This window comes from Thermobia domestica, chromosome 8 (genome assembly GCF_964235325.1).
Source record: "Thermobia domestica chromosome 8, izTheDome1.hap1.1, whole genome shotgun sequence".
Classification (NCBI taxonomy): Eukaryota; Metazoa; Arthropoda; class Insecta; order Zygentoma; family Lepismatidae; genus Thermobia; species Thermobia domestica.
Genome location: NC_137461.1, coordinates 65,828,631 through 65,843,677, shown reverse-complemented (window position 1 = coordinate 65,843,677; position 15,047 = coordinate 65,828,631). Strand labels below are relative to the sequence as shown.

At 34.2% G+C, this 15,047-nt stretch overlaps 1 protein-coding gene across 1 annotated transcript in view; it reads left to right on the top strand.

The window, feature by feature from the left end:
• The window catches only part of LOC145692969 (propionyl-CoA carboxylase alpha chain, mitochondrial-like), a 60,777-nt gene that overhangs the window by 27,473 nt on the left and 18,257 nt on the right, over positions 1-15,047 (top strand). The window contains exons 8-13 of the mRNA XM_081768570.1: positions 777-997; positions 2,378-2,526; positions 5,001-5,145; positions 8,700-9,016; positions 11,986-12,122; positions 13,597-13,678. Of these exons, the coding sequence (XP_081624696.1) occupies positions 777-997; positions 2,378-2,526; positions 5,001-5,145; positions 8,700-9,016; positions 11,986-12,122; positions 13,597-13,678 (1,051 nt within the window). The remainder of the gene's footprint in view (positions 1-776; positions 998-2,377; positions 2,527-5,000; positions 5,146-8,699; positions 9,017-11,985; positions 12,123-13,596; positions 13,679-15,047) is intronic.

Sequence of the window (15,047 nt, the reverse complement as noted above, 5' to 3'; positions counted from 1 at the left end):
CTCATTTATTACAAGAATGTAAGGTCTTTTTGTCTTTTAAAATATATCAAATTTACTTTTACCTATACGCTCAAGGAGAATCAGCAATCTAAATAATGAAACATACCTACTAATATATATTTCATGTATTAAAGAAGGAAATATTGTTACCTGTGTGGTGCTTTGTGGATTTATACTTTGTTGGAATATTTCACAAACTTTAGTTTGCTTTATCCAGCAGTCCTATTTCTCTGGGTTTCTTTTTGAACCACAATATGTTTGTCTTATTCCTCTTGTTTACGGTAAAAAGGATTCAAGCACTTAAAATCTAAATTAAAAGATTCGTAGTACACCTTTCGTCTTCTGGGAATTTGTAAATTGTACACAAAACACTTTGCTATGAACGCATAGTAGCGGAGCCGCCATATTCTTTTTTGAAACAACAGTGTGTAGTAGTGCAAGAAGTAATCCAAAGAAATATCTCAGCGGGATAAAGCAAACAGCCAAGTTTGTGAAATATTGCAGCAAAATATGACTCAAGAACGCACCACCACCAGTAACAATATTTGCTCTTTCATATAAACTAATCCGTTAAAATACGTACGTTAATATAACATTATTATTATTGTAAGAAATTCATTTCTAAGAAAGTTCATAATAATTCTTCGGAAAAACATGAAGATGGTAATAGTAAAAATGTTTACAATTTTTAACTCTGATTTTCGTTTCCTATATTAATTAGTCCTTACTAAAAGAGAAAGAAATGCTATATAATTAGCAAAGTTTCATTCTTTCAGTGTTTACCTTGATCAAACAACGCGAGAAGCCATGGGAAAACAGGCTGTTTCCCTGTGTAAAAAATTAGATTATTCCTCTGCTGGAACAGTGGAATTTTTAGTGGATAAGCATAAGAATTTCTATTTTCTTGAGATGAATACGCGACTTCAAGTAGAACATCCAATTACAGAATGTATCACAGGAATTGATCTTGTGCATCAAATGTTAAGAATAGCTAAAGGTAAGCCCTATGTTTTTCGTTTTATATTGAGTTTGTTCTTTACTTTGTCATGTTTTTGTGATCGTGATTTCTATGCAATTAAATAATAGAAAATTTATGGTTTGTATATACTCTCAGCATGATGTAGATTTCACTGATATTTTATAAAGTTTCATAATAGTGTGCAGTTAGGATCTATAATTCTATTCTATAGATTTAATTCGTGTAACTTTTTACAAAAAAATAAATAAATAAATAAATAAAAATAAATAAATAAATAAATAAATAAAATAAAATAAAATAAAACTCTCAGATCTTTAATTGTTGTTTTATATGTTGTTATTGCAACAAGTCGCATGGTTCGGCCTCTTTACAGCATCGAAGCTATTAGACTTTGTTGTACGGCTTGACTTGAAAACCGAACTATATGAGCGTCCACCAAGAATCAAAGTAATGCTTTCCGTCACGAAGACATGTACGCCAACAGTATAGCCAGGAAATAGCTCTGTGTGACAAGTTAAAGTTACGAGATACCTGAGCAAACATGTATCGTTTGCAATGAAGGTATTGTTACTGCATAATGCTTAAAATACTTAATTATTAATTTTCTGTGAAAGAACAAAAATGGTATGAAATCGTCATAATTGTTACAGTGTTGGAAGCCGGTGTGGTTCGACTATAAAGTTTTTTCAGTGCCATTAGGCATTTGTAGTTCGAAATCGCAATCCTTTGATCTTTCGCTGTATCTTAACTTTGTCACAACTAGGGAATCAGAAGTCAAGTTAAGCTGATATATATACGAGCTGGTATATATTAAAATAAATAAATATATAAAATAAGCTGGTATATATTAAAATAAATATGAGTTTAACAACAGGTCGGAATTCGGTCAATAACCTATTGCGAATCTAGGCAAGTTTGATAAGTAGATTTCGTGTCTTCTGTATTTCTAAACATCCTTTGTCTTACAAATGTGAAGTAAAAGGGTAAAAAAAAAGGAGAGAAGCAACCCAAGTCAGAAGAGGAATGGAAATTGAAAATTGGTGCCCTTTCCTAGTCTGAAAAGAAGTAGAGAGGAGGGGGGGCAGGCAAGCAAGGAGCAGAGAAAGTAAGAATGCGTAAGTAAGAAGAGAGAACACAAGATAAATAAAAAGTATTTATTATTATTATTATTATTATTATTATTATTATTATTATTATTATTATTATTATTATTATTATTATTATTATTATTATTATTATGAAAAAAGAAAACCTATATATATTCTTTCCTTACCAGTATTAGAAAGACTTGTATTTCGTGTTTATTCAATCAGTAACATTGAAATTAAGGGAGTTTTAGTGATATAATTATCTTAATAATTTTGAAACGCATTGATATCTTCCTTTCTTTCTTTATAGGTCATCCATTAAGGTTAAAACAAGAAGATATTAAGATTTTTGGATGGGCAATCGAAAGCAGAGTATATGCAGAAGATCCATATAAGAATTTTGGACTTCCCTCAGTTGGCAGATTATATAAATATATTGAACCAACTCATATTCCAAATGTGAGTAGATAATGGCGTGTTCTGCATTTTTGAAGGGTGAGGAAAAAAGAATAATTAATTCAACAACAATTTCCAGTTTGTTTTTCTATCAATATTTAAATTACATTTCGTCGAATTAATTAATATGTAAACCGAAGATTTTGTACTATGCTGTCTATAGTGAGAACAAAGACGTTTCAGTGTTGGCATATAATGAATAAAATATGTAAGATATTTACATTGTCAAGATCTTTGTTTCGTACGTTTGAATGAGTGATGAGCGTGCATTTAGTGTGTATGATTCCGGGTTCGGTCCCGGTGTTGCTTTACATTGTGAGACAATCGGAAAATGAATTGTGTGAAGAGAAATTGAACGCCAGTCTGAAAGGCCGGTGGGAACCAATATGCGGACCACACATCACCCTGTCAAAATCCAACTGACTGGCTGTAGTACTCAGGAAGTTTAGTTTAGTTTACATTGTAACCTGCGTATTGCATGCAAAAATATTCTAATAATATACTGAGTGTCCTCGTGGCGAAACTGTTTAGTATTCCCACATTTGGTGTGGGAGATCCGGTTTGAATCTCGACGAAGGCTCATTTGGTTCAGATGACACTTTAAACTAGGTCGATGTCTTCTTTAACATCAGCGTAAAGGAGGGACACAAACTAAAATTTAATAAAGTGCTTTCATATTGAATTTCTTTGTCCTCAAAGGATCGTTTCAAGGTTTCTACTTCTGGATCGTCAACGTTAGAGAGAAGATGCTTCTTTTCGTTAGGTTGATCTTGTTAGAATGCTTTTACCGCACTCTCACTTCACCGCTGCTTGCTTATCCCTCGAACATAGAGATGTTGGGGACTACTCAATTGTGGCTGGAGGATTGCTACTACTATCCAAGAAGCCTTCTATCGCGTTTGTTTTGACTCTCGTTCAAGTTATTGAAGCCACTAGCAAACTGAGTAGATCTCTTCAAAGTACCTCGAATAACATCTGTGAAGCTATGTCGTTCGTAAATGCGGCTGTATCGGTAATTTCTTTCTATAGTATGGAATAAATTCGTGATGTGTCGAAAATAATGATAGCCTCTGCAGGGGAGGCAGGTGTTATTTTTTGTGATGATATCTCCAAACAAGAGATGGTCAAGATTGGGATGTATACAGAGAGGCAATAGTGCAAACTGTGTAAGGCAGGTTTAACTACGACTTTCAGGCCCTGACATCGTTTCAGAAAATCTTTAGAGAAAAAGAGGAAAATCCAGACTTTAAGAACCTTTCCCGACTATTGGACATATCTCTGGAAGACATTTCTTTTGAGTACACCATTCTGTGAGCATTTGCAGATCTTATGTGTATGAGATTTTTGTGTAAACTTGTTTCTGGTAATCAGAAGAAAACGATGTTTCTGTTGTTGTCGTCTATATTGAAATTGATCCTACTCTTACCTGTTAGCACAGCGTCTGTGAAGAGGTAATTTTCCATGATGAACGGAATTTTGTGTTCCAAGCGGGTTCAACGAAACGCAGTAATGAAAGTTTCGATCAAATTCCCGAAGATACCTGACGTAAAGGAAATAGGATGACAAGGATGTTCGACAATGAAACAACGTCATATCAAAGTCATATAAGGAGTGGTTGAAGAAACCAAGAAGAAACATTTGATAGCCGTGAATCCATGAAGTAAGCTCGCTGCATGGTATTAGGTCAGATTCTTCCAAGTTGGAACTGGAGAAGAGAGATAAAAAGAAAGTCCACAACGTGCCGATCATGGTACCTTCACGTAGAAACCGCAAAATACTCAAGCGCTGATGAATTTAGATTTCATTGTTATTCTTATCCATCCATACATATAGGCTATGTCAGAGTTGAGTGGTTTAGCCTTTCCTGTTTCCTACTTTCTTTTTTTAAATCTATTTTTCAACCCTTTCGTGTGATCTATCTTGCCGCGAAAGCTTGGCACGTTTTTTACTACTGAAGTTTGTGTATTCTCTAAAATGCTTCCTATGGGCATTTTTTCTGTTTTATTTTATTACATATTTAATTTCGTTTACGTTATGCTATCATGCATCAGTATCCAACCCCCCTCTCCGCCCCCCAGCAAAAAATATACCCCCCCCCAGACTGAAAATCCTGGGAAAATTTCTATATCTGTTGTAATGAACCTTCAAGTTATAAGGTTTTTGAAAGGGATTTGAACGTTATTATACACTTCCATTATGGATCAGGAAAAAAAAATTAATAAACCAATCAATTTCTGAAATAATTGACAAATTAAGTTGTAATGATTAAGTTGTTTTTAATTAATTAATGTCCTGTTTGTTACATAGTAAACAGTGTTATAATTGATTGATCCATTAAAAGTTAATACAAAAAGATACTTTATTTTAGTTTCGAATATTTCTGTTGGTCGTCTAACTTGATGTGTGGTCGGAGTTTTTCTTTATGTAAAAATACGTTGAGAAATTTTTTGATGGTGTAAGTTACCTTTTACTTGCAGGTGCGCTGTGATAGTGGTATCGAAGAAGGGAGTGAGATTAGTATATATTATGATCCAATGATATGTAAATTAGTATGCTATGGTAAAACACGAGATGATGCAATAAAGACAACGATTAAAGCCTTGGATTCGTATGTTATTCGAGGTAAATAACCCTTTTTTGTATGTAATAAGTTACATTGAACTGGTTATTGCAATTTTTTATGTTGTTGCCTATTATTGGAAAGGAAGTCGGGTATGTCTGTGACTACGTAATTGACTATCAAAATCAAAATCATGTTTCATTAGTAAAGTAAACTAATCAGTTGAGTAAAACTAATATATTTTGTTAAATATTAACTTGGACTAACCTTGATACACGTCTGTCATTTAATAATTTCCAAAAATTTCAACGGGGACTCTTTTGAAGTAAACAAAAATCTTTCTCTTATAGGGTGATAAATGATTCATCGGGTTCCAAAGGGCTGTATTAAGAAATGTCATAAAATACATGACAACGTACTGAAACTATGCAAGTTTCAGACATATCAAGTTCCCGACTTGTGTGGGCTACGTACCAAACGCCCTAACTCGTTCCACTGTTCCATCAAAAACGCTTTTATCTTTACACAAGCAGCCAGTATTCTTAAACTGTCGATACCATCTTAGAATGCTGTGATGACCTGGTGATGCAGTTGCAAACTGTCTACAGAATGCGTGTTGTACGGTGATAACGGAAAAATACTTCTGCTTCCTGCTGCATAGATGCCATTTCCAAAACCAGGCTTGTGCTGCCATCTGTCGTCACGAGTCAAGATTACGAATTTGAGAAATTAAAACTTTCAAAAGTGTTCTTTCGTTTTATCATTAGCGCAAACGTATTATATTAATAATTTTCAACATATTCGGTGACAAAAAATTCACTCTTATATCTCTACTAGAGTAAAGGTTTTTGTTTGATACCATCTCAGTCGATGGCTTAAAAGATTCACCGCTGAAAGAGATGGAAATTCCCACTGAATATCTGTCATCAATATTGAATGATAGATGTATACCAAGTTAATATCTGCAAAATGCGGCAGCTGTGTTTCTAAAGTTCTTAATATTTTTGTTATTTAATTGTATATTGGTTTATAATAAATGAGATAATGTAATTGTAGGATTCATAGAGATTTTTTCAAAATTGAAGAGTTTAAAATTATGATGATAATAATAATAATAGAATATCGATCGGTTGGTTTTACTTTACGTCCTTTTGCAACACCTAAGCTATGAACTACAGCATCTACTGTTATAAAATGTTGTGAATAGTCCAGGTGGATATACCGTTTTACAAGATCATGTATAATTAAGCCGTTCTCATTATACTATTTTGCCTCTGTTAAAAGTATAAACAATTATGTTCTCTTTATTCGCATTTAATGTTATTGTCAATATTCACAAAAATAGAAAATCACACCGTTCTGTCCCTAACTTTTTGATTGACAGCCAGGGTGCGAATTGGCGGGGGGATGCCAGGGGTTTCCCCCCCTGACAAAAATCTTTCCCACCCTGGAGAAGAAAAATTTTATCCCTGGCAGGGATAACTTTTTCCCCCTCTGGAGTATTTTTAACTGGACATAAAGATAAGATAGAAAAAGGGAACAATTCTTACTTTGCGTGTCTAACCTAAATATTACTTGAGTGAAAATTTATGAAAGATCTCACATCTCAACTGTTTTGTACTTGTTAGTATATATATATATATATATATATATATATATATATATATATATATATATATATGTGTGTGTGTGTGTGTGTGTGGGAGGACTGGGTGCGCATATGGGTGAAATTCATCCCCCCCCCTGGGAAAATTTTTCAATTCGCACACTGTTGACAGCTCACGGCATTATGTATTGTTTCGTTTTCAACTGTGCATCTGCAAATTTACATATCACTCTATACCCACTTCGAACTGATATCAACCTTCTAATCATCAGCCTCAAAGAGAATTGGATTATAACATAATTATTAGTCACAACTTTTATGAATGGAATAACTAGGCATTTGGATACTCGAATGAAGCAACTATTAGCGGGTAGTAACCGTGGTAAAAGAATTAAGTATTATTCATAATGAACGTCTGCTAACGTAACAGTATTCATGCAGCTATTAATTTCGGCTACTTGTACCGTATCTTCTGCGGAAAACTTAGTAAGAATGAGTTAAGTAAAGGAAATATAAGCAGAAAATGGGACTCAAGAATTTGCATTATTAATTTAATGCAATATTATTTGCATTGTTTATTTATGTACAAGTTGCTGTGTTAAGAATTGTTACTGTTTAATTTTTAGAAAAGAGTTTTGCACAAGGATTAAGAGTCTCCTTTATTCATTTATTAGACCGTTTGTAGCTTTTAAGTTCCCTATCCCATCCAAAAAAATTCAGTAGAAGGTTATAGTATAAATGTCCGAATTTATTAGCTGCAATTATAAGATAGAAATCTACTAGATTAGTAAACATTCACTGTGAACTATAATCGAGATTCTATATTTAGTCTTTCGCTGAATCTACTTTTAGGACCAAGACCTTACTTTTGTGGAATAATTTTAAAAAAAATGGTGTTGTGATGCAGTCTGTTCCATGGTTCTATTTTATATTTTTTTTCGTTCTTTGTGTGTACGTGACTGTAAGAGAATGTGTTAGATAAAAGAGTTAGTTGGAAGTTTGAATGACAGAAATTTTTGATTAAAGTGATAGGTTTGTCTTCATCATAATCAAAGAATACATGTAAAAATATTTGTAGTTCCCTGCGGGATAATCCTATGAGCGTCGTCCAGAAAGTAAAGAACGTTTTGGCGTGATTAAATAAAAACAAAAGATATCAACACAAAACTTTATTTACAAATCCACAGGACCTTACTCTCCTTTTCTGTGTAATCGCCATAGTTGTCATATGTTACAACGTGGGACCAGTTTGTCAATGCCGATATTATACTCATCTGGCGCCAAAGATTTGAGCCAGGCTTTCACTGCTTGCTTGAGTTCCTCATCGTTTGCGAACTGTTTTCCACCCAAAAATTCCTTAAGTTTCGGGAATCACTTGGTGCCAAGTCAAGACTGTTTTCCTGAATTTTTTCTCCTACTTTTTCCTTCAGTTCTTCCGTAACAAGTGATGGCCTTCCACTTTAATCTTCATCACACATGCTCGTCCTTTCTTGATTAAACATAATATACCGTTTCCTTACTGATCACTCGTTCATTGCACTGTCACCATAAACATGCCTTATTTACCTATACATTTCAATACGCTTAACTTTTTGCACGTTCAGAAAACAAATACTCCGTACTTCACATTTGGCGGGATTTTCGATTGGCTGAAAATTGAAATCGCTGCAAAAACAAGTAGCTTGACCACACAGCATCAAGACTCGGTTCACACTGAGATGAAGGAAGAAGCTAACTGCCGCCCACGCGATCGCAGTGCGGGGGGGGGGGGGGGTCGGCGCCGCGCACGATTCACAATCGTTCTTTACTTTCTGCACGACCTTCGTATAGTTTTTTTAACTGTGAGATATGATCTTATGTGATAGTCTGTACACTCACCAACAGCACCAGGATTCAGACCTCGGTCGTGGTTCAGCAGCCACGTTAATAGTAGATCCCGTTCTTCTTAACCTTAGTGTTGCATAAAAACACAACACACAACTCAGAAATAAATATTGATTTTTATCTCAGGTGTACAGCATAATATCCCACTTCTGCGAGACATCATGACAGAGGAAAACTTTATCAAAGGAAATATAAGCACATCCTATCTACCTAAAACATATCCTGAGGGATTCCGAGGGAAACAGCTAAACCGAAAAGAGAAGCAAGAAGTTATTGCTGTTGCTTGTGTATTATATGCAAAGGATGATGTCAGGTCACGAACGTTTTTGCATCAACGCGATATGCAGCAGAACCGGAAACCTCTTACGAAATGGAATTTGAATGTGATAGCCTTCGACGAAGATATTAATTGTACTGTTACCAAAACTTCTAGTGGGTATTCGGTAAGTAATAATTATCAAGAAATCACGATTGTCTGATATTTCAATTACTTACCTAAGGAATAAAAATACTATTTTACCAATGAAAGGAAAAATGTTAGCCAATGAAATAATAAATAGTCTTGTGATAAATTAGTCTACAGGAGAATAGTAATTTTTTTAATACAGAAATTTGTATGACATGTTTTGTTAATGTTTATTGCAAAGCCATCAAGAGATTTTTTTTTTTTTTCCAGTTTCTGATCGCAGTAAACGTGTACCTAATTACTACTTATAACTTGTCTTTTGCAGTATATGAGTAATTTTAGAAAGCTCGGGAGTATTACTATCGACCTCAGCAACCCTCAAACTATAGATTGGACATTGATATCGATCATATTCGATCATTTTTATAAGTCTCTAGGTATAGTAGAGGTTGACCCTCGCCAGTATTTTCTAGATTGTAAATGTGTACCAGATTTGGTTGAAATTACCCAGGCGTTCCAGAGTTATTCTGGTACATACATTCATATATATATATATGTAATACGAGTTCGAAACACGTCAGATGTCTAGGTTAACAACGATCAGGCTGTTGGGGTGGGGTGTAAGAGCAATCTCTGTAGTACGTGAGAAGCAATAGAATGACAGTGTGCAGTGAACTGAGAAGATAGTGATAGTATAAAATAGGCGACCTCTCTAATTTAAAAATGGGCAAGTTGTTGGTGCTCGGTTATATGATGTGAGCGTGGCAAAAATGGCGTGTTCGGTATGTCAAAGGGATAGTGTTCAAAGTGATGACAACCTACAAAACTCACAGTAAAAACACCGGCCAGAAGAAAGCCCTCTCTGATAGGTGCAACCGAGTGTTAAAACTGATTGTCACTCAGAATCGTCGTGTAACTAGTTCGCAATGAACGGAGGTACTCAAACAGTACTATGTCGCCAATCATAGTCCACCGGGAGTTACGAGACACGGATATACGTGGTCAGGTTGCATGGGCGAAACCGCAGATAAAGAACCAAAACGCTTTAGTACGATGCTATTTGTACTACGAACATGCAACATGGATATGGTCGGATGAATCAACGTTCGCCATATTTCAAATCTCGTATCGTGTTTATGTGTGGCGGACTCCAATATTCCGGTTTTCAAGGGGTCCTGTGTTGATGCCTACCAGTCGCGTGATCGCCTGTGATTATGTTGTCATTTCAGGGCACCAGATATATATCGTGTGATCCAGATTTGCTTCGGGCAATGACACCATGTTCCAGGATGAAAAATGCGCCCATTCATAGAGCTAGAGCTGTTTTGGCGTGATTTGGGAAACATCGGGATGAACATCTGTTTTTGAGACACAAATCCGGCGTAAACTTACACCTCATCCTTTCTCACGGAACTGAGTGATGTACTACACGCGGAATGGTGTAATTTTCATTTGCTACCATTCACGACTCTTGTGACTCAATTAAACGTCGTATCAAAGCTGTTCTGAGGGCGAAAGGTGGTTCACCACCTTGTTAATCTGATGTGTTGCACTTTTTCCAAATGTTTCCAATAAATTGGAATTCTAAAAATTGTGTTCAATTTTCGTTTCAAAAATTTTAGATTGTTCTAGAAAATTGCTAGCTGTAGGGCTCACAAATGTATCCTGTTTGTTAAAAATTATACAAAATCTGTCTGTTACCGTATCTTTAAAATTCGGAAATGATGAATAAAACAAAGGAATATATCAATTGTATTTATTTGTTTTACGATTGTTTCCTTGAAATTCACTTATTTACTTGTTATTCTCTAAATGCAACTAAACTCACAACTTCTTTTCGGTACTGAAAACTAGATTTGTTTGAAAATTCGAAGAGAAGTATACAAATTCAAAAGAAATGAGTAGTACAGAAAAAAAAGGTGATATCAGGATTCTTGTTATTTTTCTTAGAGATTCATATACGGTCGAATTTTCTTTAGTTTTCTTTCTTCCTTTTTTCAAACTTGTTCTGAAAGAGTAATTAGAATGCCAGTGGACGTTCTAGGCGATGAGGTTATTCATGAGAGTGAATATCTTCCAATAAACCGATTTAAATTGAACTAACTTTGAGCTGCTACCTTTTCTTCCAGCAATGTGTTAGTGTAAAAGGCGCCGATAAAACTGCAAAAACCAGATATTGTTTTCAGAAACACTTTACTGCCCATCTGTTCAAATTAATTCAATGAATATTAGTTTATCTTGGAAGTTGAGTGTTTGATAAGATAAAGAAAATATTTGAAACGTGAAACGGTGTAGGTAAGCTAGAAAAAAAAAATGTTATTTTAATTAGGCAGAGTTGAAGTTCATGTAATACTGGAATTGAGCAAACCGTTACTTTTTTTAATTAACTAGAAAGTTGACATTAGCAAAGCTTTGATCTGGAATGTAGAACACGTTTTAAAAAAAAGAATGACACAGACTTTAGAGGAAAAGTAACTAATTTCGTGATAATGTAACGAACTTCTTTGCGCATAGTGATTTTTTTTTTTCAATATTTAAGTACATAATTTCAATATACGAAACATCATTGCCGTTCAATTACTAGTTATTTACTTTTGGCAAGTCTGTATACGCTGTCACATCTTAAATTTTTCCGAGATTTGTAATGAAAATGAGAAACGTATCAGCTACATATTGACTTAACAGCCGTTGGTGACGGGTTAACATTCACAATTCTTGATCATGCCTCGAGTTTTCACTTGCTTTTGTCAGTCCAATCTGGCAATTTTTTTTACATTGTTAATGCTTCCAAACGAAAAGTCTTCCTGCAGGTGTGGTATACTGTGAATAAAAAATATTAATGATGTGACTATTGAAATAAACCATCACGTTATAATAACTACTACCTCAGGTAAATGTCACTGAGTAACTAACTGAAATTTACCTCTATAAAAATGCAAGTCAATAAATTTAATAGGTATACAAATATTAATTATCTCTTTTATTTTTTTTTTCTTTCTTCGAAAGGTTGTACTTGGAGAAGAATGTATAGAAGTGGCCGACACGTTTAATGTTTCTACCGCTGTGATTGAGACTCATGTGTCAGGAAACAACTGTGTCATGCAGCTTCTTAAGAAAGATGCAAGCGGAAATATTGCACTCACGTAAGTAAATACTATTTTAAAGTACAATATTAAAAAACTAAGTTTTTAGTAATTTTATTAATTTAAATTTACCAAGTATTTTTTAAAAAGAATTTTCAACTCGAGTTTCTAATGAAACATTCTTTTAAAGAAAAGGAAAAAAAGTATTATTACAGTCAAAATCGTGAGAAACAAAATAGTCGTAAGCAGAATTTCGATGCAATCTTATCCAGTCTTTTTCATTTCCGAAGGTAGAGTAATAGTAATAGTAATGTGGGTATATTCATTTATATCTTTAAATTGTTTCAACAGGAAGTTCTAAATTCATAACGTATGACAAATTCATAGCAGCAAGTAGGGGGAGAGTTACTTTAAGTTGTTGCTAAATTGATTTGTTTTTTTGAGTTTAGCGTCCCGTTCAGCAGCGAGGCTATATGAGACGTGGACCTGCAGTTTAACGTGGGATCCGAACCCTATGAACTCCCGCTGGGAATCGAACCCAGATCTCCCACGCCAAAGGCGCATACGCTAACCGCTTAGTCACGAGGGAGCTGAAGTTGTTGCTAAATTCAAAGGTCAAAATGTAATTGCTGTTGGATATTAATGTACAATTTTCTGTGATCGTTAGTTTGCAGGGAAGATTTGTAATCGTCAACGAATTTCGGTTTTGTAGATAAAATGTAGAAAATTCGGTAAAATGTCTACACTGTAAGCGTTTAATAAACAAACAGTATGAAACCACCTATACCAGTCAGTGGATCTCATTAAGTCAAACAAAATGCTGTAGATGAGTGAAAACTCTCAAAAGAAAGTTAAACTTAAGTCGAGAAAACTTTTTTGGGGGGGAAGGGGGGAAGTAAATCTAATAATTGATGTACGTTAAGCACACCATCTATTAAAATACCGAAGTATACGCTAATTAATCTTTTCATTATGGTACTAGCAAGGCGACAGTAGACAATATGGTTAATGGGATATAACCCAAAAATTATGATTCCCAATAAAATTTTATTTTTAACTATGATAGACATATATGAATCGATAGATCATATCCAGCTGAATAAAATTACCTGGTTGGTGGTATATTCTAAAGCGTAGTTTTTTAAAAAGCATTTACCAGTAATAATTAATAGTTTTTATTTTGCTGGAATGGTTTATTTGTTATGTACTCTACATGATGAAAATACACTGTTAAGTAGTGGATTGTATCTATTGCTTTTTGATTTATCCTAACAGCGACACCAATACTTCTTGCAGTGACACAATACTTCTGACAATAATGCCCATATTACTTGCAATGCTAGAATAACATTTAAAAAGCTGGCCGATAAACCCTGGTAGTCTGACGGAGACTCATATAGCAAGCGGAAACTGATAGTCCAGAATGAGATTTTTGTACTGTTAAATCATTGTTCTGTGGTTATTGATACTGCATATGAAATAATTTTAATAAATATAATCCCTCTTATAAATGTTATTGTATTTTATATTGCAGGTATCAGGGAACAGCGTTTAGTGTGAGAGTTTTGACCGCAGAGGCAGCTGCATTGCTTCAATACATGCCAGAAATTAAGAAGGTAAAGTTTCGTATTCTTAAATACCATACTTTGTACATACGCAGTGTCTTATCTGTTCCGCCTTACCGCTAAACAACTGTGAACGAAGCCACGTTTAAGTAAAGCTCACTGATCTATTGCTGGGCTAATGACATACGTACAGTTCCGCAAAAGTACGTAGTTCATCAATGGAAGGAGTTTCATTATGGAACTTAGAAATTATTATGAGTGAAAGAAACAAGATAAAAATTACGTAATAATTCTGCAGTTAAATTTGTTTAATGAAATTCTGGATATACTGCATGTAAGCATGCGTGACTTAATAATTATGCATGTAAATCTATGTAATGAAATTCCGGACATACTGCATATAAGTATGTACGATGGTAGTAGCTTCCATGTAGCGGTAGTTGGGTTTGTGTACTGGTTTTAACTGGCTGATTCCTAGTACTGCATGTGCTATGCTGAAACAATAATCCGTGCTGAAACAATCATAATAATCTATATGAAAGCAAAATCCGTGCTAAACATATTGATCTTTATAACCATTGATTCTTCGAAAGCTTGTATGAAAGAAACAAAAATCATTGTATATATATATATATATATATATATATATATATATATATATATATATATATATATATATATATATATATATATATATATATATATATATATATTATGTTAATACTCGAAATAAAAAAACAACAAAATTGTGTAGAACAAGTTAACTTCATAACTGAGAATAGCGAAGTCCATTTTTCACATCTGTGGAAGTAGCATGAAAAATATCACGGAATTGACAAAACTTAAATAGTTTACAAACTTTTCAATCCAGTTTTTTCATAAATTCTGGTTCATTTTATGTAAAAAAAAATTCTTCCATTTTAGAAGAAGAGAAGGAACTTAAAATGCTAAGCGCATTAACTCGCTGTATTGCTAAACTAATGAGTTGAAATAAAAATTGTGCACCTCTCGGATCTCCCATCTTGAGATTCAATTTTGACCCAATTTCCCTTAGGAGCTCCCTAGCTTCCTGGCTTAAAACTGCCATAGTTTCAGTAGCAGAGGCGATGAACATATAATCTTTAATTTGGAATATTTCTTATTTTCGCTTAGAGGCTGTCTCAGCAGCAACTTTATGTTCTTTACCGACTGAGAATTGTCAAAAAGTACATGCATGTTTATAATTTGTCCCTTTCTCTGTAAGCGTAAAAGTTGAAGGATCGTGAAGCATGTCGTTTAGAGACAACAGAATGGCTACTGTATGTAGCTATACCCCAGGCCTGATTTACGGAAATGCACAGGGCAGCATCTTTTTTTAAATGCCAGTTTCCTAGTACTGTTTATTGAACAAACAAATGATGAAACTTCCTCTACTTTGTAA